The sequence below is a fragment of the Pelodiscus sinensis genome, chromosome 21 (assembly GCF_049634645.1).
Source record: "Pelodiscus sinensis isolate JC-2024 chromosome 21, ASM4963464v1, whole genome shotgun sequence".
Classification (NCBI taxonomy): Eukaryota; Metazoa; Chordata; order Testudines; family Trionychidae; genus Pelodiscus; species Pelodiscus sinensis.
The window spans coordinates 5,715,434-5,740,127 of record NC_134731.1 but is presented as its reverse complement, the minus strand read 5'-3'; the positions used below and the strand labels follow the sequence as shown (position 1 = coordinate 5,740,127).

At 43.9% G+C, this 24,694-nt stretch overlaps 2 protein-coding genes across 7 annotated transcripts in view; one reads left to right on the top strand and one right to left on the bottom strand.

The window, feature by feature from the left end:
* Positions 1–19,612, bottom strand: part of VMP1 (vacuole membrane protein 1) — a 98,537-nt gene extending 78,925 nt beyond the window's left edge. The window contains exons 1-4 of one of the 3 annotated variants that reach the window (XM_075904703.1): positions 19,460–19,612; positions 12,988–13,113; positions 6,924–7,025; positions 2,401–2,536 (exon numbers count right to left, since the gene is read on the bottom strand). In XM_075904703.1, coding sequence (XP_075760818.1) covers positions 2,401–2,536; positions 6,924–6,999 — 212 coding nt within the window. In that variant the 5' untranslated portion in view covers positions 7,000–7,025; positions 12,988–13,113; positions 19,460–19,612. Of the gene's footprint in view, positions 1–2,400; positions 2,537–6,923; positions 7,026–12,987; positions 13,114–18,894; positions 19,076–19,459 lie in introns of those variants that run through there. The other 2 variants (XM_075904705.1, XM_075904706.1) reach the window with 2 other exon arrangements.
* Positions 19,613–19,681: 69 nt separating this feature from the next.
* PTRH2 (peptidyl-tRNA hydrolase 2) lies at positions 19,682–24,419 on the top strand. Of its 4 annotated transcripts, none has more exons than XM_075904708.1 (2): positions 19,682–19,821; positions 23,754–24,419. In XM_075904708.1, exon 2 carries the CDS (start codon positions 23,763–23,765, stop codon positions 24,279–24,281), a length of 519 nt encoding a protein of 172 aa, XP_075760823.1. In that variant the 5' UTR covers positions 19,682–19,821; positions 23,754–23,762; the 3' UTR covers positions 24,282–24,419. The 4 variants fall into 4 exon arrangements, with proteins under 4 accessions (XP_075760823.1, XP_075760822.1, XP_006138713.2 ...); XM_075904707.1 differs by lacking the exon at positions 19,682–19,821 and adding an exon at positions 19,822–19,950; XM_006138651.4 differs by lacking the exon at positions 19,682–19,821 and adding an exon at positions 19,989–20,013.
* Positions 24,420–24,694: the final 275 nt, after the last annotated feature.

Here is a 24,694-nt window from a genome sequence, read left to right as displayed (position 1 = left end):
CTAACAAATATTAGGCCTTGACACCCAAGATAACAGGTACTACTGCATTATCAACTTGACTGAAGAGTAAAGCAAGATACAAAGCAGTAAAGTAAGCTAGCCAACGTCACAGTAAGGCAGTGGGAATAAAACCTAAAACTCCTAGCATGTGCTCTAAGCAGTAGGCCAAAGTGGCTTTATGAAAGGTAGTCTGATAACTACTTGGGTTCTCTCTTAATCGATTTAAAGAAACGTTGGAAAGGTGTCTTGCTGCAGCTCAGAAAAATTTGATAATTAACTGGAAGTTTTTCACATTAAGTATAAGGCAATTATCAGTGGGGAGTTGTAAGTATTCATGTAATTTGAGATCCAGTTCCATTGGCTTTTGTGTCTGTCTAGCTTTACAAGTCTGCAATAAGACTGTACACAATTGGCTAAAAAGAGAGCTCATTTATTTTATTTTTTTCTTGTCAATCTTAAACAATTACACTCTTGCCGAATGCTATATTACACACATTTGCTGTTTCATCATGTTTTAAAAACAAAAAAACTATCAACTGGAACTGAATAAATTTTAAAATAATTAAAGTTTCAGGTACCACTATAGTCCACTACTAATTACTGTGTTTTTATAGCCATACCTCTCCTTATATGGTATTTTTCTCTCCCCACTGCAATGTGTGAATCTCTCACAATGAGGTGGGGGGAAGGAGGGAGGGAGGAAGAGGGAAACCACCACATGGGGAAAACAGTGAAACTGACTTGACACAAAACCCTCAAATGCATATTAAATGTGAGAACTCACTAATCTCTTTCACTTACAGAAATACTTGATGTTACTTGTAACACTAGCTGAGAATTCAGATGGACATGCAGTTCTCCAATTGACAGTTACACTTTAAAGCACCATTTAATAGTATATAATCCAGCCTAGGACCACCTGAATTTGTGTCTGTTAATATATTAAAGTAGAAGAGGAAAGTTATTTCCTGCTACTACTGCATAATGTTAGTGTCCAAAATATTGCTGTGTAACAAGACAGCTACACAAAAATTTAAGATCTAGAAAGTCAGGTATCAATCAAATCAGATAAAATATCAACTCAAGTGTTATTTTCTATAGTATACTTTAGACACTCTTAAATAAACAGCTGCCACAAATGCATAACATGGGACATGGAAAAAAAACAGTTCTCAAAAGGAATAATCCCAAGAACACTGAAAGAAAGCAGGAAGTGTAAAAAATATTTAAGGACTACACTACATTAGATACCTGTTTGATAAAAGTTTGTTATTTCAAATCAACATTTAATTTACTCACTCCTCTGAAAGGGCCCCCTATATTAGCACTCTGCTTATGGCCTGGAGAGTAGGAGAATGCAGCTTGTTATGACCATTCTCAACTGATGAAAGGGCTTAAGCTTGATGCATGACAAGTCAAGAGGTAAATCTATGCACACAAGCCTGCTGTGCACTAAGTAACTGCATGGGCCCTACTGCCGTGAACTAGAAGTTCACAGTGTGCTTCAACATACACAGCAGGCTGGTGCACTGTAAATTCTCCCAAGGCTGCCAAATCTCCATATGGACAAGCCCTCAGTAAGGGGGCATTCTAACTACTGATATTACCCAAGACCACATCAGAGCATGCCTGCTGAGCTGGAAAATAATCCTAGGCTCATTTCTGAGCACAAGTCTATCCATTAGCCACATGCTAGAATGGCTTGTTATAAATGGTGTTCTCCCTTGATAATTTTATTCATATTTATCCTTTTCTAGTACATTTTCATGCTTACTGTAGTAAGCAATCTCACTATCCTCTTCCCTATTAGGAAGGGAGGTCAGTCAGGTTGGGGGGGTAACAACCCTACCCATGGTGACAGTCTATTCAATACACTGCTTCCAAGCAATGGTTTAGAGATAGCACTACTATAGATTGTTTCCTACTGTGGAACGGAACACGTAGGTTAGAAGCAAAGTCCTCTGTATAGTTTCATTAACATCAATATAATTGCCATGTAATCTTGAACTTTGCCCTGATATGGTGTGACATTGGCGAGCAAAGGCATATAATTCATAAAATCTGAGCTCCCTTCTAGATGCAATCATTAATACAATAGTTCATGCCATCAGGGCCCTTAAGCCCTAGCTTATCATTCAAATATTCAGGGGGAAAAAAAAGAAAAAGATTCTGGTTCTTTTCTATCTATCCAGGCAAGCTGGAGTTTGATACCAATGTAACCTGCACACATTATCATTTTGGTGAGCAGCTGGGAATATGGCTGGTTTTAAAAATATCTTTCTTTGAGACACATTTATAAACATGAATCATCACGGAATTTGAGATGCCACAATGATCTATTGAATCAAAGTATGGGTTTCCCCACAGAGCTTAGAAGTGGAAATTAAAGGAGATCTTTACTTTATGGTCCATTCCTTCAAGTTTATTAGGGTTTCCAAGAAAAAATACTGCAAGGTAATGAGTGGTTGTCTCCAGAGCACAATATTTTGCCTCTCTTCTCGGTCCCTTAGCTTCTGTTCACTCAGCAAAGAGGGGTCTAGAAATAAAGATGGATGGAAGAGTTAGTACACGGACAAGCTGACAGTTCACATTCCACCACAACTAAAAGTTACATGATAGTTTTAACTCCTCTTCCTCCTCTTGTAAAGAGTTCCGCAATGCATGTGAAGTGACCTACAGCAAAGGAAGGCTCGTAGTTTCCCACTCAGCTGCCCCAGGGTTTCATGGCCATGGAAGTATTTAAACAAGCAATGTGTAGACCTGGTCTGTAAGGCGCTTAAAAATTCTAAGTCTTTATGTAAGAGACTACACTGCTTGCCTCCATAACCAGCTACATTCAGCCAATACCCATTCAGCATTACTGAAGCCCAGTTTTATCTTGAACTCACAGAAAAACATCATTCACTATGTACAGAACCTCAAGCCATGTTTAAATGGTTACTTACAAAAATCCATCCTCTCTATCACCCACATCAAGTAAATCCACTGAAAAAAAGGGATCCCCTTCTAACATCACACTTTGTCTGAACTGTTGTTCTTAGCCAGCGTAGACATTATAAACGTGAAGATTAGGTTTATTGCAGTAATTCAATTGTAAGACAAAACACTGCACACAGTGTAACAGTCCCTGGTGTTACACATTAAAAATGGGAGAACAAGAATCTACTGATAGTTATAGACAGGGCTCGCCAAACTGCAGCGAGCCCCGCTTGCCAGCTGTGCTGTCCGGCGATCTGCACATGCGCAGATCGTTCTGCGTATGCGCAGACCGCTTGAACCCAGCTCTTCCGGGTTGCAATCTACTCGACACGGGCGAGTAGATTGCATTATTTGTTGAGCCCTGGTTATAGACATAATTTAGTGCAATAATTGAGAGTACCATAAACTAGGGATGTGAACAACTAGACAACACACTAGTCAAGTAGTCGCTCCCTCCCACCACCTTGCTGCCTCTGATAGAGGCATCAAGGGGGGGGGGGGGGGGGAAGAGAAGAAAAGGGTGCTTCAAAGTAAGGATGTTAAGAACTAGTCGACTATCTGATAAGCAAATGCTTATTGGACAGTCGAGTCAACTAGTAGATTTCCCCCTTGCTGCCTATCAGATAGAGGCAGCAAAGGGGGGAGGGGGAGAAGGAGGTACTTCAAAGCGGCAGCACCGCACAGAACCCATACTGAGCTCTGCGCAGCGCTGCTGCTTTGAAATGCAGAGGTGGCATTTCAAAAGGGCAGCGCCGCACAACTGATTCCCGGCTCCTGCTGACCCCAGGCTCCATGCGGGTGCTTCCACTGGGGACTCTTGTACATTTCAAAGCTGATACGCCTGTGTGCAGCCCAGAGTCAGCGGGACTTTGCGTGCAGCCCAGGGCCAGCAAGGAGTTCCGCATTCCTCCTTTGGAATGTACAAGAGCCCCAGCGGGAGGAATGGGAAATGTCTATCGACTACTCGACTAGTAAATTACTCAATACTTAACATCCTTACTTCAAAGTAGGGATGTGAAGGACTTGCTGCCCTCCCCCTTGCTGCTGCTCCCCAGGTGTCGGGCTCCTCGCAGCATTTCAAAGTGGCAGCGCTGAGCGGAGCCTGCAATTAGCTGGGGAGTCCCCCGTCAACCCTGGGCTCCATGTGGCGCTGCTGCTTTGAAACACCACCATGGCGGCATTTCAAAGCAGCAGTACTGCACAGAGCCCAGAGTCAGCAGGGTAGTCTTCAGCTGACTCTGGGCTTTGGTGCTTTTGCCTTTGAAGTGTAGCAACAGCCCTAAGGCTGTTGTCTCACTTCAAAGGCGGAGGCATCCTATCAACTAATCAAATATTTGATGCAAAAGTGCATCGACTATTCAACTCATCAAGTACCTGATACTTAACATCCTTATTTCAAAGCGGCAGTGCTGCGTGGAGCCTGGGGCCAGACCTTGGGCTCCACATGGAGCTGCTGCTTTGAAATGCCGGATGCAGCCAGGTCTGAGGACTCCTCCACTGTCCCCAGGCTCCATGTGGCACTGCCGCTTTGAAAAGTCGCAGGGAACATGGGGCCAGAGAGGGACTGCTTGAGTCCTCCATTGGCCCCATGCTCCCACAGCACTTTTGCCTTTGAAGCGTATCAACAGCCCTACACATCAAAGATGCAGGCACCCTTATCAACTAATCAAATAGTCAACACAAACTGCATCGACTATTCAATTAGCCAATTAACCTAAATTTAACATCTCTACCATAAACTCTAATACAAACTAACTAAGTTGGTTCAGGATGATTTGAATCAGATAAGGTCAATCAAAGATTTTGCCAGGATAGTCAGAAGAATTGGAATTTTGTTCATTGAGAACAACTTGTGTGTACTGAATACGACTGATGGAGTAACTTGCCTTTCAGGGAAGCCTCTTTCCAATACCTACTTATTAAAGAAGGATTCAAGCCAGAGAAGAAAGAGGCTTTGCGTTCCTTCTAAAACTTTAGTATAAAAGGTTTCTATATTCTTGTTGTCAGTATAAACATCCTACCCCACTTTGAATAGTGCTATATTCTTGGTTTAAGAATCTGTTCTATTCTCTGCTATTTCTTAGAACATCTTTAACAAAGACACTCCACAGTTATTAAAAGTGCTATAAGATAGATTATGAACACATATCAATGAAGTTTGAAAAAAGCCACAAATTGTACAATAAAAAACAGCATGAGGAGGAACAGAATAATTGGTTAAAGAACAATAAATGAGTGGGTTTGAAGAAACTTGGAAAAAAAACCCACACTTCTAAAAAACTAATGGTATAAACTTAGCATAACAATGGCCATACTGGGTCAGACTAAAGATTCATTTAGCCCAGTATCATGTCTTCCAACAGTGGCCAATGCCAGGTGCCTCAGATGGAATGAACAGAATACGTAATAATCAGGTTATCCACCCAGTCACCAATTCCCAGTTTATGACAAACATATGCTATGACACCTTGCCTGCTCATCTTGGCTAACAGATCCATACATTTATCCAGCTCTTTTTTGAGCACTGTTATAGTCTTGGGCTTCATAACATCCTCTGACAGGGAGTTCCATGGGTTGATGATGCGTTGCATGAATAAGTACTTCTTTTTGGTTACTTTAAACCTGCTACCTATTAATTTCATTTTGTGACCTTTAACTCTTGTGTTATGGGAAAGAGTTCCACACCACTCATGATTTTATAGACCTCTATCATATCACCCCCGTCAGTTTGGAAAAGAGACGACTGTCTCATTAATCTCTCCTCATACGGCAGCCATTCCATACCCCAATCATTTTTGTTTCCAAGATATTTTTTGAGATAAGGTGACCACATCTGTACCCAGTATCCAAGATGTAGGTGTACCATACTATTTATAGAAGCATTACGATACGCTTTGTTTTATTCTCTATCCCTCTTAATGATTCATAACATTGTGTTGCTTTTTTGACTGCTGCTGCTGCACATTGAGTGGATTTTTTTTTCCCAGAGAACTATCCACAATTAAATCTCTCTTGAGTGGTAACAGCTAATTTCGTCCTCATCACTGCATATATATAGTTGGGATTATGTTTTTCAATATGCATTACTTCAAGTTGATAAATGCAAAATTCATCTGCCACAGAAGATTATTCCACCCCACCCCCCCAAAAGAAAAAAAGAAAGAAAGGGGGGAAACAAAGTAGACAGAGATGGCACTGGAAAGCACCCCACTGTTTCAGAATGGTGAATTCCCAGAGTACACATGCAAGGTTATCAGTGACTAGAGACAAGACAGGCAAGGAAAGAGAAAGAACCAGAATGCTGAACTGCACAGGGCATGAACTAACACATACAAACCACATGAAGCAGACAGGAAACAAGATAAGATTTTGATCATGTTTATAAAATACAGACAAAAAACCACCACCAGTTTATCTTTTCATACATAAAGATTCCATGCTCTAAGCATTAATTGTATGTTAGTTCAAAGAGAAGGCCCAGTGATAGAAACAGACCTGCAAAGAGTGACCAAGAGAACTAGTCATTCTGTCAGCAATTCATTGTGAGCAAGTGACAAGCTATAGTTTATAGAAGAACTAATTCAGAAATTAAAAATTTGTGTTTCTCCCAAAACAGGGTAGATTTTTTTTTTTTTGCTGTCCAAATGCAATCTCCTTGCTGTCAAAGGGCTGGGTTGCTTGGAATGCTTTCTAAACCCAAATTCCTGCCAAAAGATTTATTTTTTTAAAATTAGCGCCTGACGCTGTACCACTTAAGCATATGCTAATTCAAGTCGATAGGATGGATACATGTTAAGGCTACAGAATAGTTTTAGGCCGTACATTTTTGTCATTATCTGCTCAGTTCTATCTGGGCTTAGTTTCCCAACCCACACATTGCCGGAGAATCTTTTGAGGGTACCAGATTGATTGGTCTGGAAGAGGAACTGCCATTTTTAGCCTACCTGTGAAATTCCCATTCTGCTGTTCTTTGATCATTCCTATGCGTCTCTGATCACAATCTGTTCCATTTTCTGCCATTTCATAGATCAGTCACTTGGGAGGATCTAATAGCAAGAAACAAAACAAAACCACACAAAAAATAAGTATAATGTTTACCCATAATAGACAAGATTCCTATCACTTATTCTGAAAATGAAGAGGAAAAATCCTGCATCTGTGCACCAATGTCCAAGCCACTTACATGAAATGCTTATCTCGCAATATTATACTATATAAATGTTGGAAGTGAATGACTTGCTAATACTGTATGGCAAAGGCAATTTTAAAGCCCCCCCCCCCCCACACACACACACACATACACACACCCCGACTGCAGAACTCTGATGTGACCTCTGCATTATTTTCAAAGCACCCCAAAGTAAAACTCTGCTCAACTTTTTACTGTCACTTCTACCGGCCAATCAATTTTTGCTGGTTTCTTAAGCTATCATTTAAGACACGATTCAGTTAAAGCACTAGCTACTTTTAATGTGATACATTTGAGTTCAAAACTGAAGTATGGTGAATCCTGAAACTAGGGACTACAGCTGCTGGAGCTCAGACAGATAATGGTGCTACCAGCTGGCTTTGTAGATGACTGAGATACAAAGCCAGAAAAAAAAAACCCTACCTATATTAATACTTAAATACTTACTGACACCATATTTCTATATTCTTGATGTCTTGCACACTAGAAAATGAGATCAGAATGCATGATGGTACATGCCCCCCAGCTACACATGAATGCAACAAGCCACCAAAATAGATCACATCCTTAATAAAAATAGCTGACTTCAAGAACTGGGATATAGATTTGTCCCTTGTTTGCCACCTAAAGTACAATCCACAATTTTAAAAAGCAGTAAAAACATGGTCTTAATCTGCCTCCTCCTACGGCTACCTGAAAATTACACAGTTCCCCCATTATTTGCTTTTTTCTAATGTTTACATTTTTTCATCCTTCAAGAATGCTAACCACCATGTTTTTCCTTATTCGTGAATGTAAGTGGTGCAACATGTAGGAGGATAGCCTGAAATAGAATGTTGCAACAGAGATTTTCTACTGACCAGCTGACAATTCTTATGCAATTAAAAAAAAAAAAAAAAAAAAACCACACACCTGCCACGACCCAATGAAGATCTGTATTTAAAATTTAACTCCTGCACCTTAAAATAGCCTCTGAATATTTGTTTTGGAAGAAATAGGTGTTAGTTTCCTAGACTCTCTTCTACATTAAGTTTCTCTGAGTTGACAAAAGAGTTACAATTTTTGATAGGCTTCTTGTTTCAGATGGAAAAGGAGATTATTAAAACGATAACTACATAAACTGCACATTGGTAGGAAATGACAGTAGTTCAAGAAATTTCTCCTTTCCTTTATGTTACAAATATAGAACAAGAATCAAGTTGGACACTAAGCTGCGCAGGAAATAGAGGCTCTCTTTAGCTTAAGGGGAAGTTTAAGGGGAAGCAGCAACTTCAAATCTAATCAATTTAAAAAATAAATTGAAATACATTTCAGATAACAGGACTTGCCCCCAAATGTCCCTGACGTTTGTAGATTTAAAAACCTCTATTTTACAAATGTTTTTCACAGCACAGTTGCTATGTGAAGTCCCACACAAACTGAAGAAACTGACTATACACTAAAGTACTGGCAAATGCACCTAGTTATGCTTTCTTTTCTTTTTAATCTATTTTATAGTTTAATCTCTTTCCATTGCAGGAGTCTCATGCATTACACTAATACAGGGGTTCCCAAATTTTTTGACATGGGGACCAGTAAATCCATTCACGAGCTTTTGGAGGACCGGTAACATTCATTTGCATAATCAATAAGCAAATGATTAATATTCAAGCAAGTTGTTTCTGGTCCTCCCAAAGCCCCCAGTGCCAGCGTTAGCAAAGCTTTTGATAGTCACCCACAATATTCTTGCCAGCAAGTTAAGGGAATATGGATTAGATAAATGGACTGTAAGATGGATAGACAGCTGGCTAGATCAGGGTTTCCCAAACTTTTTACTTTAGTTGAAACCGGTTTTTTTCAGTACTGTCTTTTGCAGCCCAAAAATATAAACGCATATAAAAAAAAGAATGAAAAATGAATAAATTTTCAGTGTTTCACCCAGCTGCATCCTCCACCCAGCCTGGGACAGGGCTTGGGGGACCCAGCGCCATATGAGCACTTCAGGAGGTGGGAGCAGGAGCAGATTGGGGGTAGGGTATCTGGCTAAGAGGGAGGGTGCAGGAAGGGTAGGGTTGCCAGGTGTCCGGTTTTGTACTGGACAGTCCAGTATTTGAAAGTTTTGTCTGGGAAAGAAATTGAGAAATCATCAGACACATAAAATGCCTGGTATTTTCTAATTAGGTACGTTTTATTATAATTAGGTGTATTAGTCCTTAGCTGCCTGGCCGGTAGATGTGCTCACGCTGTCTGAGTGTGTCTACCTGCCAGGCAGTTCGCAACTACTCCAGGGAGGGTATGTGAAGGGGGAGGGGGCAAAATGGACTCCCCGGGCAGACTCACTCATCTGCCAGGGTCTGCATGTGCCCAGGTCAGTCCTGCTCCCCCCCCCTTTTCTCTTCCTGATCTCCCCAGTCCAGCCCTGCTGCCCCTGTCCAGCCCTGCTTCCAGCGGCCGGTTCCCCCCGCCACCCACCAATCTCCCCCGGTCAACCCCGCTCCCCAGACGACCCCCCCCCAGCCCCGCTGCCCCCATCCAGCCCTGCTTCCGGCAGCTGATTCTCCCATCCTCCTCCTCCTGATCTCCCCCGGCCAGCTTCCCCTTCCTCCGTGTAGCCCTGGTTCCGCCGCCTGCACTCTCCGATCTCCACCACCGGACAGCCCCGCTACCCCCAACCCTGCTTCTGCCGCCCGCCTGTCTCCCCCCACCCAAACTCTACGGGACAGCCCCGCTGCCCCCAACCCTGCTTCCGCTGCCTGCCCGCCTACCTGCCTGGATCTCCACAGGAAAGCCCCACTCCCCCAGTCCTGCTTTCGCCGTCCACCCGGACCTCTGCGGGACAGACCCGCCGCTCCCAGCCCTGCTTTGGCCGCCTACCTGCCTACCCGGATCTCCACCGGGATGGCCCTGCTGGCCCCAGCACTGCTTCCCGGCAGCGGGTACCTCCGCCCCCTCCTTCCAGCCTGTCACGCTCTGCTCCCCTCCTGGCAGCCATGCTGAGGCCCGATATTTTTTTCCCCCGTGGCCCGGTATCAGGCCGCGGCCCATAGTTTGGGAAATGCTGCACTAATAGTTAAAACATTTTCAGGTGAAAGTGTGATTTAAGTTGTTACCCTAATTCCCAGCAAAAAGATCTAGGCTTCATGAATAAAAGCAGTCAAATGCTAGTAAGCACTCATGCAGTCTTACCTTCAAGAAATATTCCCCCATAATTAACAAACGAGCAAGAGCGGCATACTGTAACAAACTGTGAAAGGGTTCTAGTTTCTATTAGCAAAACAACTGTTGTTTAGTCAAAGGCTAAAAGATTCCAAAAAGACTAAACTAATAGCAGACAAAGCAATGTGACCTTGCAAAAGCTTCCTTTTGTTGGATAATAGATATCTGAGAGGCAGCAAAACCTGCCATGCCTTAAGGGTCACACAGGGCTGAAATGAGACAGCAGCAGCTCTACAGCATAGCTGTGCTGTCACATGAGAATCATTAGTTCAAGGATGTTTTCAGAATGCCACCAGGGCAGACAGACTCTCCCGATTTGTCACCCACACCAGTTTTACACTAGCATACCCCCATTGTCTGCAGTGGAATTGCACCAATCCAAATCAGAATATAGCAGGGTGTGGCTGTGTGTCAGAGACAAATGCATGCCCATCTCCGGATTTCACCCGGGCAGCAAGTCCATTAAGATGCCAGACTGTATCATTTCTAGTGACCACATTTATTAACTGGTTACATGAGAGATTTACTAGGTTTGGGACTGAAAAGGAAGTTCTGTCTAGATATGGAAAGCAAGCAGCCTAATATAACGCAGTGACCTGCAAGCATAAGAATAAATAGTGCAAAATAAGGGGTTAAAAAAGAAAGTTTCCCTTCGTTTTCCATCTGAGCTACTTACAAGCTTGGTGTCAGAGCGATCCTGGGATTCGCTCACAAAGGTTCTTGGAGAGCTGCCCACCCTGCCCCACAATACTCTATTCAGCTTTAGTGAGATTCATAACATTTTTCATCACAAAGACAATTACTGCTAGTCACAGTGTTATTTTGTCAACAACAAAAGCAGTGGTTGTTACTATGCAGTAAAACAACAAATAATTTGTAAAAACAAACTATTGTACTGTCAAAATAAAACCCAATCAAAACTCCTGATTTTGAATCCCAGTCGATGGCATTTAAAGCAGAACCAGCCTGGTTTTCAGGAGTATAAAATCTTTCCTCTCAGTATGGAGGAGGGGGGCTAGATGGAATGCCCTGCCCTCAAGCTTACCCAAAGCTACTCTCCAGAAATACCAGCCTGGAGATGTTCCAATCACTCAGGAACTCACTAAGGTATCTTCATCTTCCAAACCACAGTGACTGAAGTCATGCAGGAGACATATTTTGCACTTCAGTGTGCGGAAGCAAACAATGCATTGCAAGAGATAACTAATAAAATGGGATTTTACATCCCTACTTCGTTTAACTGCTTAAACATTATGTTTAACCCATTGAATGGGGTAGGTGGGGGAGGGTGGCACTCCAGCTGGGCTGGAGTAAGCCTCACCCACCGCGGCTGGATTGGAGTGTTCTCTGCTTGCAACGGCCGCTGCAGAGTTGGAGCAGTCCCAGTCCCCTGCCCTGGGAGCTAACCTCGCTGCAGCTCTGCAGCTTTCCCCCTTATCGACTACTCAATTAGCTGATTAACCACAATTTAACATCCTTTGCTCCCACACATCTCAACACAGTGGGTGTTACCATCACACAAATATTTAGTGCAATTTTAAACTGTATGTGACTACAGACCAATATTAGACAAGCTACATGATGTAAAACTGAACAATTTTAGATGTGTTTTTATAAGAAACAAACCGCTCCCTGTGCTTCCACTTATAATAGAAATCGCAATTCTACAGAAGAGACAGAACATAGAAAATGAATTTATCATAGGTGAACTAGACTGTAGCCACTATAGGTTCACAGTTATCTGACACTTTTGAAACACAGGTCAAACAACCCTAAAGGAAAAATCCTATTAGCATCCACTTGACAAAGCCCCTTGAAAAACCTCTTCACAAAAAGGTAGTCATCCAGTACTACCTTTATAACACCACCTAACTTAACTCATCGCAGTTCTCAAGCATGATAGGACACTAAAACCTTGCTCATAGAACGCAAAATAGTAGGAAGGCACTGAACCAATTCTGAACAAGTGACCAGTTGTGAGTTTCTCTGTCCGTTAAGGGCTAACATTTCCCTTTTTACAACCCCAAATGACCAATTAAACATTCAAGTCCATTCTTTCCACAGTAAAGACAAAAGGAGCTAGGACACTGACACATGCAGAAAGCAGCCAGCGATCTAAAACAAAGGTGTGTTTTGTTTTGTTTTTTTAAACACTTTAGATTGAATTGCTTCCCTCCACCACTCCACACTCGTTGCTAATTCAGAGGCAACAATGCAGGCTTTGTCTACAATACCAACTTATGTCCCTGTAACTGTGCCGCTCTTTGGTGTGAAAAATCCATTTTCTGGAGCAACGTAATTATATCAACCTAGCTCGTAATACATACAGCTCTGTGCCAACAAGAGGGCTTTTCCATCCACACAGCCACCACCTCTCAGGTGGACAAGGTTCCTACACCAACAGGAGATGCTCTCCCATCAGTGTAAGTAGTGTCTTCACTGAGCAATGCAGATGCACTGCTGTAGATGTGGACAATCCCTTCATGAAGTCTAGATTGACAGTGCCTTGGTTCTAATCAAAACAAGGACACATTTTCCTCTACTATATAGTTACAGATTATCAGTTCATGACTGAATTTCTGCCAGTGAAGAACAAAAAACAGCCTGCAAATGAAATAATATACCTGTTCAGGTATTTCAGATCTTTTCCTCCTCTTCTGTGTATTAAGCCAGTGGAACAGACTACTATCTTGTCAGCTCTGTAGACCGTTAAGACCAAATAAATGCTTTTCTCCAAGATCTTCTGCCCCCTATAGAGGAAGATATGGCCTGTTCATCACATGATATAAAATTGTCACCATTCACAAGCTGAAGGTTAATAATTCTCCCAAAAGCCCCCAGGAAATATAAAAAGTAACAGCTTGAGAAATTTTAATTCTTGAAAAACCTCAAGGGGAGCATTCAATTAAAATAAATTAGGACACATCTTAAAGGCATTGAAAATCTCCATAGATCTAGTTATAATGGGTTACTTTCATATGAGTACATATATTCTAATTCTAAAACGCTTTCCCAGCTAAAACTGTTTAATCCCACAAAGGCGAGGGCAAGTAATTTAAAGACCACAAGCTTCTATTTAATGGGTCACGCCTCTGTTCGCCAGGCCTACTTTCCATTTTCTAGCTTGAGAAAAGTCTTCTGAAAAAAATCCCAACAGCTAACATTTTCATCAAGACTTTGGGATGCCTTTTCAAAAGAATTAATCGATAGTGCTCATGGCCCTCCACATTGTAATGGATGCCACACAATCAGATCCACAGACTGAAATATGGTGTCCGTGAAGATCCTCACCGACTTCAACAAGGCTCTGGATGGGTTAAAATGGTCTCTCCATGCAAGTACTGATTGAAGAATTAGAACAATGGGAGTACCAGAGTGATGTAAAGTTACATCTATATTGAGGCTGAACAAGTTATCTTTAGTGGTGCTTATTTGTGAAAACTCTGTCACTTCTATAAAACACCCTGAAGTAGTTTTTTAAAAGTTAATTCCTTCAAAAACAATTTTAAAAGTAACTTAGAATTAGAAGACTTACTTGGTGTTGATTGGATCCTTCAGGGCAGGGACCTGGGAGTGTGCAAGAATCAGGGCAGAGACTAGGGGATGTGGGTGGCTCGAAGCTGGGAGTGTGGAGGGTGCAGGAGTCAGGGTTGGGGACAGAGGATAGGCTCAGGGTAGAAGCACCCACCAGCTGATAGGGAGGGGTCATGCCCCTGGCCAGCAGCTGCTCACCTGGGCTGGGGCACTTGCTGCCCCACTGCAGTCATTCAGAGATATAATGGCCCCAATGCTTACTGCCCCCTGTGCTTATTTGTGAGTATAACTATCCCTGCTATGACACCCCTCCCTCTCTGTTTGATGAGAGAAAAAAAAATCACCAAACAATTCCATGCATATCCCATTGTCCTGGCACAACCAAACCTGACCTTGCTTTAAGTTCTGATAAGAGGAAGCTGAATACTTAATTTGGCAGTCCTAGCTCTTATTGTTTAGGAGTTCTTGAACAAGTGGACTCATAGATGGACAGACACATAGACACACAAACTCTCTCAAATATATAGTAGATAATTCAGTAATATTAACATTCCCTATAATTCTATACCATTTTCCAAATTGGGGACAGACATTACTTTAGAACCAATAACGCCACAGTTTTGTAATTTCACATTTTCATAGTAAATTTCAGAATGAAAAAATGTAAATAAGGAGGTTTAATTTAATTCTTCCATTAGAAAAGCAAGAACTTGGCTGTACTCCATGTTAAGGAGCAGAAAGGGACTCAACACACTCAGAATCCAACTTTTTAAAAGAAATTTTAAAAGTTACATTTTTGTAGACAGACACACTTCTTCCTCACAAAAGAATACATTCTTACTCCCTTTCAAAGGGCTTCAGGTTGAGTGTTTCCCATGCATGCTTTTCCAGGCAGCAAGCAAACTGGCTGACACAGCAGACTATAGCTGCCCCATCACATGCGCCCACGACAGGGAACATAGGTCAGAGTCCTCACACCATAAGCTGACAGGTGACGACATGCCTAACCTCAAGGTGGATTATGAAGCAAGGAGCCAGTTCCATTAATTGTGTTTTTCAGACAGTCTTCTGAATGGGGTTGATAGGCTGCTGAGGAAACTACTTCTAATCCTCCAGAGAGGGTAATGCTTGCCCACTAGGAAGGGAGATTTGAGAGAATCCTTAAAGATCTCATAATAAGTATTGCAGCCAAGTTATTGTACAACTCCAGTACCCTGAGCTTCTGATTCAGTCCTTGACTTTAACAATGTGATCAGAACCCTAACCCTCCCCCTTGCCACAAATGTGGTCATTAAAATTAGGAAATGCCTCTTCTGTATGTGGAACCACATATACTGGTTATCCAAATCTGAAAGGGAGAAAAGAGGTTTATATTGCACTTAGTAGGAAACACTGACTGCAGTTCTCTCCAGCTGCCACTAGGGACTTTGTGTCTCCATTCACCTGCTCTGCATGAGTGTCACACACCAAACTACATCCTTTGAAACAGAAGCATCTGCAAGTAGGACATACAGGATTGGATGGCAGTACCCTATTAACACTGGTTGTTCCACACAGGTGAACTCTGGGCCTTCCACTAGGGGAACAGGTTCCCTGGAAAAGGGTTGTTCAGCAGAGAATCATAAAAAATCCATTTAAAGTAAGAAAAAAAATAATAAAAGGTATGACAGAGCTGTTTCTATTGTAGAATGAGTCAGCCAACTTGAAGGGCATGTCCTTCACATCCTTCAAACACCCAAAAATCTAACCAGGTAACACTGTGACCTGGCTCAGCAGAAGCCTTTGTCCTTACATTGCAGAACAAATTAAATATTACTTCCTGGATAACAAGTTGTCTCTTGTCACACCCATATATCAAGGGAATGGCCACTTTTACCACACTCTCGGAGGCTTACAACTTGGGGACAAGAACTAAGAAACCAATCCAAAAATCTCAGTTCCTTAAATGATGGAAGACAAACTGCAATGAATTTCCAGGTGAACAGGACAAGGGACACCATTGCTGGCTTCTTCCAGTCCAGCCCCGCTGTAACATACATCTAAAATAATGCCAAATGGCAGATTTGGTCTGAACTGAAGTAGAGAATAGGTTAACCCAGAAAGAAAAAAAAATCTATTTACCAGGGGCAGCAAGATATTAAGTCTCTAAAATGCCCCAGTATATAATTTTAAAAGCACTTTCCAGTGTACTATTTTTTCTTATACATATTAAGCCATGTAAATATGCCATAAATATTAAATAAATAGATGCTACAATTTTTAGTAATAATGTGTTTGGAAGATTTGATTTAAAACAGTGATGAAGATGAACTAAAATACAGAAAGCATTCCACAGCAGGAAAAAAAAAAGTTTGTCAGTACAGGATTTAAATATGGAAGCATTAAGAAGTCCAGTTAAGAAGCAGTTTCTTTCCATCTGCTCTCCTTTCCCACTGCCACTCCCGATTTAAAAACTAAGAACTGACTCTGCTGTGCCTAACCCTACTCGCAGACAATGTGCACAACTGCCAACTTCAACTGCTAAAAGGAGGACACAAAGCTCAGTCCAAATTAATAGACATTGCTGAGGGAAGATGACCTTTTCTATTGCACAACATGTTTTTCCAAACTCTCCATCCTGTAACAGTTAGCTTAAGTAATCGCATAACCAAGTTATAATAATTACCAGGGAATAAAAATATTCCAAAGCAACAAGATGTCGACAGGGGAAGGGCTAGGGATGTGAACAACTAGTCGACTATACATTAAGCAAATGTCAACACACTAGTCAGCTAGTCGCTGCCCACTCTACCCCATCCCCACTGCTGCCCCTATCAGAAAGAAGCAGCAAGGGGGGGGAGGAGGGGGAAGAGAGATGACGGGTGCTTTGAAATTCTGCGTGAAGCCCAGGACTAGCTGGGGAGTTCTCTTCTGGCCTGGGTGACAGTGCCACAAGGAGCTCAGGGTCAGCTAAGGACTCCCCTGCTGACCTTGGGCTCTGTGCAGTGCCGCTGCTTTGAAACACCACAGGGAGCATGGAGTCAACAGGGGACCCCGTGCTCCCCGCAGTGTTTTCATCTTTGAAGTAGAGGAACAGCCCTAGGGCTGTTGCTACACTTCAAAGGTGGAGGTGCCCTTATCGACTAATTGAATAATCAATGCAAATTGCATCGACTATTCAATTTGCCAATTAATCTAACTTTAACATCCCTAGAGAGGGCTGCCATTAATGTGAATTTTTCCAGTGGGATAAACTCATGTATTAGAAAGAGCTGACGTTTATTTTTTGACCATTGTGAGAGGGCGAGGGTTTGCAACTTCTAACAGGACTTAAAGTTTCGCAGTCTTGAAGTCTGTGGAATCACACCATCAACCGTGTCATAATTTTAGATGATCAAAAGCCCAAAGAAGAAAGTAAAGGCAAAGAGCTAATGCCAAGATGGGTTTAATACAGTTTAAGCAATATTACTTTGTTCTTCTGTAGTATCGTCCCTCCGAGGTGCTCAGAGCACATCACTAACGTTAATTAAACCAGCAAAGCCTTCTGATAGGCAAGAGTTATTTTCCTAGATTACAGATTAGCATGCTGAGGTACAGAAGATAACTAGATTCTGAACAAAATAACCCCGGGTGTACAATATACGTGTAGGTGATATTTCAAGTTCACCCACTGTGTGACCTCTTACGGAAGCACAGTTTCTCTTGTCTCTGAATCAAGGATAGTACTTTCTCTTTTAGAAAGCAGTTTGGTATCTACTTATAAGCACTATAAGAGAGCTAAGTACTATCATCATATACAAACGGTAGTCGCTATTGAAGTAATCATATAGCTGAGTTGTCATCAAAATCAGGCCACAAGCAACTTATCCAAAGTCACACAAACAGTCAAGTGGCAGAGATGGATGATAATGCAGGAGTCCTAAAGCCCAGTATCCTGCCACAATCGCTAAATGACACTATTTCTGGTCAGAGAGAATGAGAACAAAGAGTCTGGGTCTACAATATAAGCCCGATACCAGTCACTAACCAAGAGCAACAGACTGTTAGCCTGGGAGTAATAGGTAAGGTGGCATTTATTGATGAAGATGGTGCTGTGAGTAATCCCACTGCTGGAAGGTGAATCGCTGATGAAAGGGGATAGTAAAATAACAGAAAATCTTAACAGCTAGAAATTACTTCTTGTGTCATCAGTCACTCTCCCTGGGGCCAATACAAGGATTGGCTCTTTTACAACTTCCAAAGTTTTATCCAATCTGGTTTGAAATGTCACAAGCAATGGGACTCATGTCCTTTCGGAAGACTGTTTCACAGCAACATAGCTAACTAGAAAGGAGTATTCATTGTAATTCTGCCTGTGTTTTTCTCCCATTGTTTCTAGTCATATTCCCAATGTACCACTCTTTAAATAATCATAGGCTGTTATGTCGCCAACCTTAGTCATCCCTTAGCCAAGCTATGAACAGTTAGCTCTTAATTTTTTCCTCATGAGTCAATCCCTACAGTCCAAATCATTTTTGTTGTTGTTCTTAGAACTCCCTGAAATTTTCCACTCTCTCTAATGTGATACCCAGCCGTCAGCACACCTGATGTGATATCCAGGCATTAGCACACCTGATGTCACACAAGAGCTATATGAAGCCAGCACACCTGCTGTCATACAAGAGCTATATGAAGCCTTGCTGCTCACTTTACTATATTATTATGCCTGTGCAACCTAGAACTATGATGTCCTGTTTTGGCCACCATATTTCACACTAAACTCATGTCTCCAGTTCAGTTCACTTGTCCCCGTAGTCTCGCTTCAGATTTCTGCATTCCATGGACTGCACACGCAGAAGGTTACTCTCCTGCTCAACTCCAAGAAGAGCCCTTTGTTTGTTGTTCTATCTTGCCTATCCATCCAGGTCCTCTTTAATACTTCTCTAGCCCTCCGTCGTAGTACAAGCTGCCAATTTCATCAGTGGACCCTTCGCTCCTGTCAAGTTACTAACAAAGACGTTAGCGAAGGACAGACCTACCGTAGCGCACACACGTGCTGACGCTTGCCCTGCCGCTACCCACAGTCCTGGAGCATCCCTCTCTGTATTAGCCGGTTTCCAGCCCTCACACCGCAACAGCCTCCTGCCGGGCTGACGGGACATAGCTGGCAGCTCAAGCGTCTCAGAATCACATGGGAGGCGGCTGGCCCCACAGCCCGTGGGCTCGGAGACAGGGGTCCCCGGACCCTCCCCCTCCTCTCCTGGAGTCTCCCCCCCGGCCAGAGATGCCCAGTGATGGGCGAGGAAGGGGCAGGGAGCGGATTGCTGCAGAAGAGAAGAGGCGAGGGAGGGTCCCTGCTCCAGGGAGGAAGCCAGGGCCGGCCCGGGAAGGGGGGCGGGGCGGTGCATGAGGGGTCCCGCCCAGGCTCGGAGCCAGGGGGCCGTCACGCCAGGGAGGCCGCGGCTGAGGGGGAACTGAGGCAGGACAGGCCGGGGAGGGGTCCTGCTGCGGGGGAGGGGGCTCTCTCCAGGGGTCGGCGGCGGCGCCCTCAGCGGAGCGCGGGGGGGGGGGGGGGGGGAGGGGCGACGCGGGAGCCGAACTCACCCTGGTCCAGCTGCGGCTTCTCCACCCGGCGTCTCCGGCTCCTGCTGCCGCTGGGCGCGAGCCAACCCAGCACTGATGGGGGGGGAGGGGGAGGCAGAGGGAAGGGGCGGGCAAATCTCGCCCACTCCACCTACCGGAAGTGAGCGCAGAAGCCATCGCTTCCTGCGCGCCTCCCGGAAGTTGCCCTCTCACGTCAAAGCCGCTGAGAGAAAAAAATGTTCGCGCTTGATTTCTTTCCCCCCCCCCTCCCCCCGCTTTCATTGTTCGTTTTCCGGCCGTTGGGCCGTCGATGACGTTTCCCAGACCTGCCGCGCCCCGGAGCCAATCGCTTCCGATTGATACGTGAGCGCGTGACGTCATAGGTGGGCGACGCTCGCGGGCGGGGTAGGGCGGGAGGAGGAAGGCGCTGGCCGCCGGAAGCGGCTGAGGCTCGCGTGCAGGGAACAGCGCAGCGAGCGGCGTCGCTGGTGCGAGCGGGAGGCGGGTTTCAGGTGAGATGACTCAGCTTCCGGTTGTCCCCCCCCGCCGGAGGAGCAGAGTGGCCTCCCCGCCATGTGAGGCCGGTTTCTGGGGGGCGGGCGACGCTGCCCCACGGTGCCCGGGTTGCTGGGGCCCCTGGTACGCAGGGGCCTGTGGGACACTGGAGGTGGGTCTCGTGGGGGGTTGGGAGGCTCCAGGGAGCGGTGCCGTGGTACCAGGAACCTGCGAGATACGGGCCGGCTGCGTGCAGGGAGCCTGGCTGTTCTCATGTGGGCTGGGCCCTTTTACACGTGTCTGGGAGAGGGGGCTTATGTAAGGCTGGCGCCCTCTTATGCAAGGGCCTGTGACACATGCAGCGTCTGGGGATCTTAGGCCTCTGAGTTGTGCTCAGTTGCTCCTACCCTTCACTGGAACTCGCCACCTGGGCGTTGCAACATTAACGCACATGCCTTGGAGAGAGATGTCATTCTTTCTGTTTTACAGGTGGTGAGGCACGAAGCAGGGAAGGGGTGTTGCCAAAGTTCTAAATCTATTTAATAAAAGCCTGACCCGTGTTCCCTGTAAGCTGCTCTCTTGTGGAGCCATTTAGGAGCCATTCAAATGCCACCCAGCTGATTAGCAGAGCGCTCACCTCTGGATTTTGTTTCTAGTGGTTGCTGCACATAAAATTATTCTGCACATGGAAAAATACACTCATGGATGGAAAAGTTTAGAGGGATAATTTGATCCTGACATGCTCCTAGACTTTAAGGTCAGAAAGGACCATAATGATCATTTAGTCTGGCCTGCACATTGCATATCACAAGAACCTCACCCACCCACTCCTATATTAGATCCCTAAACTCTGGCTGAGTTCTTGAAGTCTTCAGGTCAGCTGTGTCTAGACTGGCAAGTTTTTTCGCAAAATCATGTGCTTTTGCGGAAAAACTTGCCAGCTGTCTACACTGGCCGCTTGAATTTCCGCAAGAACACTGACGATCTCATGTAAGATCGTCAGTGTGCTTGTGGAAATACTATGCTGCTCCCGTTCGGGCAAAAGCCCTCTTGCACAAATCATTTGTGCAAGATGGCCAGTGTAGACAGCACAGTATTGTTTTGCGCAAAAAAGCCCCGACGGCTAAAATGGCGATCGAGGCCTTTTTTGTGCAAAAGCGTGTCTGGATTGGCTTTTGCGGAAAAGCGTCCATGCCAATCTAGATGCTCTTTTCCGAAAATGTTTTTAACGGAAAACTTTTCCGCTAAAAGCATTTCCGGAAAATCATGCCAGTGTAGACGTAGCCGTCATGATTTAATCTTTTCAGGTTACAGATAATCCACCATTTACACTATCTTAAATCTGCACATGGACTGTGAAGACGACACAAAACAAAACAGGGTCTCCCAATCTGACCCGAGAGGAAATTCCATCCAGACCTCAAGTATAGCAGTCAGTTACATGGCAGTCAGACAGACACTGAACATGTGGGCAAGACCCAGCAGCCCAGGAAAGAATTATCCATAGTTACTCAGAGCCCTCTCTCATCTAGTGTCTCTCACCCACCATTTGAGTTATTTGCTGGTAACTGTTCTTCCTCTTCTCACTAGATCTGGCTAAATAGCATGGTCTGGACTGGGGATGCTGTACTTGCAAAGCACACCCCGCACTGGACTTTGGATAGAGAGAGAAACTTTGCTTATATTGAAGGGGAACAATTCTGGTTATATTGAATGCTTCACAGAGCAAGAAACATGATTTCACTTAGAAACTATTTCTTTGCTACAGTTAGCACTTGTTTCTATATCCCAGATCTTTATAGTCCAGTGTTTCTTAAACTTTTTAAGATGGAGGAACACAAAATAGTTTTTTTTTGTGAGGAACACCAAGGATTTTTTTGTTGAGCAACAACAACAACAAAAAGGCCAGGAAAAATAGGTTTGGGGAAAAGCTATTGAACAAAATAATAATAATAATAATAGGGTTGGAAGGCAGGGAAAGAAAATTCCTGTCCCTTTAAGGGTGGCCATTTTGAACTCTGTTGTTCTCCGCAGCACACCTGTGTGCCACAGAACACAATTTAAGAAACACTGTTATATTCTGTTTGCAGCTTTTCCTCACTTGCTACTAGGGCAAATATTGTTTGTTTAATGTTTTCTGGCCATGAATCCTCAATTACAGTTGATTTAGGTGTGTTTTACATTTCTCTCAAGGAGAGCAAGATTCTGGCTGCAGAATTTTTCTAGCAATGCATTTCTGTGGGTAACTGCTTTCTCATTCTTTCCACAAAGCAAGCAAACTGTAAGAAAGAAAATCTATGCATATTTTATGACTGTTGTCCACTGAACTGATACACTAGAATTTGCTGTCTAAGCCATATAGCATCGTATTACTGTGCAACTTACCTATGCTCCCAAGAACCTGCCCACAGTGGTGTAACTTTCAGCGGTGCTGAGCAGGGCAGCTCTTGTTAATTTAAATTATGGTTGTGAGTACTGAGCATCTTCAGAGATCAGGCCATTAACTGGAAAAGTATGGGTTGTTGGGGTTTTTTTTTTAAATAAAGGAGGCATAATATGGTTTCATGTTTATCTCACAAAGGCCAACTCCAATTTGTTCCATAAATATTTACAGACTATATGGCAAGTAACCTTTTTTTCTCACTTCCTGCTGTATAATTGCCACATGGAATCCAGACATCAGAACCTAATCCTTTTGTTAAGAACGGCCATGCTGGGTCGGACCAAAGGTCCATCTAGCCCCGTGTCCTGTGTTCCGACAGTCGCCAATGCCAGGTGCCCCAGAGGGAACGAACAGAACAGGAAATCATCAACTGATCTACCCCGTTGCCCGTTTCCAGCTTCTGGAGAACAGAGGCTAGGGACACTATTCCTGCACATCTTGGCTACTTTTATGAATGTCCCTTTTTAAATGATAGAGTAATTGGTCATGATTCCAGAAAGTAAAAAAAAAAAAACCACTGTAAGATATTGCAAAATATTAACATGAGTTCTACATTCTGATCTTGATGAGGATTCTTTCAAGTCAGGGATGGGCATTAATTTTTGCAGGGGAGCAACTTAATTAATTTTGATATGTGATCAAGGGCTGGCTCCAGGTCCCCCTGGAAGGGGCAGGTCCTCATGTGGAAGCGGTGGAGCTGGTGGTACAAACAGAGAGAGAGAGAGAGAGAGAGAGAGAGAGAGTGTGTGTGTGTGTGTGTGTAAGAGAGGCACTCTGTGTGAGACTGACAGATTGAGTGTGTGTGAGTGACTGTAGCACAGACTCAGTGTTTGCTGGTTACTGCTGGGTAAGTTTGAGAGAAGCCACATGCTAAGACAGGGAAAGCTGTCCTGCTCTGTCTACCCCTTCCTGCAGAGAGAGGGAGAACTCTGTGAGTGCATGCACAATCACTCCTTCGAGTCACTTATCCATGCTTCAGATTGGAGCAGTTCCGCTGTATCTCTTTCCTCTCCCCGAGCCCTCCTCTGCAGAGAGTTGTGTACAGGGATGGGGTCACCCTGACTTCAGCTCTCCCCTCCTCTCCCACAGCTGATAGGAGAATCCTGGGAGTAGCTCTGCTGTTGGACAGAGCAAGATAGGGGGAGGAGCAGCTGAACACACTGTTGGCTGCAAGTATGGAGGCTCTGCTGATCAGCTGGGTGGGCAGGATCTAGTCCCTAGGCCTGATTTTTGCCCACCCTTGCTCTAAGAGTAAGCACTGTGAACTTGGATTCAGGAGACTTCGGTTCTGTGAGCTATCCCATCCCCCTTTGTATGGTGGTGTAAGAAAAGGGATGGATATTAAAGATAATCTAACATCTCTTTTGTTTTACTCAGTCTCCTGCGATGGATTCTCTCTCTAAACCTGATGTTCTCAGCGTAATTGCAGGAGTCGCATGTGGAGTATGCCTGGGCTGGGGCATTCGTGGACGATTCTTTAAGCCATCCAAAGTCAAAATGCCAGTGCTTGCAAATGAGCTGGGGAATGAAGCCAGCATAATGGGAGAGTCTGGCGAATACAAGATGGTACTGATAGTTCGCAATGATTTAAAGATGGGAAAGGGTAAAGTAGCAGCACAGTGTTCTCATGCTGCAGTTTCTGCCTACAAGCAAGTTCAACGAAGAAATCCTGAGCTGCTTAAACAATGGGAGTATTGTGGACAGCCAAAAGTGGTTCTCAAAGCCCCAGATGAAGAGACTCTAGTTCAACTCCTTGTTGAAGCGAAAGAGCTGGGATTGACTGTGAGTATAATCCAAGATGCAGGTCGTACTCAGATAGCACCAGGTTCCCGGACTGTACTAGGTATCGGACCAGGACCAGCTGTTATAGTGGACAAAGTTTCTGGCCATCTCAAACTCTTCTAAGATGGAGAACAAGCCTGAGTTTTATTGGCGCAATTGTCTACTGCTGTACCATAGTAGTAATGGGAATAAAATCAAAGCTGTTTTCATTTCCATGGTTCTGTTTGAGTATAAATAAAAAGCATGTCTATCTTCATTAGACCTTTCCTTGCATTGTATGGTCACTTTGATTGGAAATCCTAGCAGTTCAAAATAAAAAACAATCACAAAAGCAGCAGCAGCCTAAAACTCTTTGAGGGAGAGGAACCAGTACTCAACCAGCCAGCCAGATGGCAGTTAGCAGCCTGAGACTTAAAACTGGGTCTTTGAGGAAAATGCAGAGGGGTGGTAAACCCTGGAACTGACACATATGTAACATTGTTTGATTGTATATCAGGTTGTAAAATTAAGCTATGTATATCAATCATTTCATCCAT

What these genes read in the sequence shown, in the direction of transcription:
- PTRH2 (XM_075904708.1), top strand. Translation starts at nt 23,763, where the DNA reads ATGGATTCTCTCTCTAAACCTGATGTTCTCAGCGTAATTGCAGGAGTC.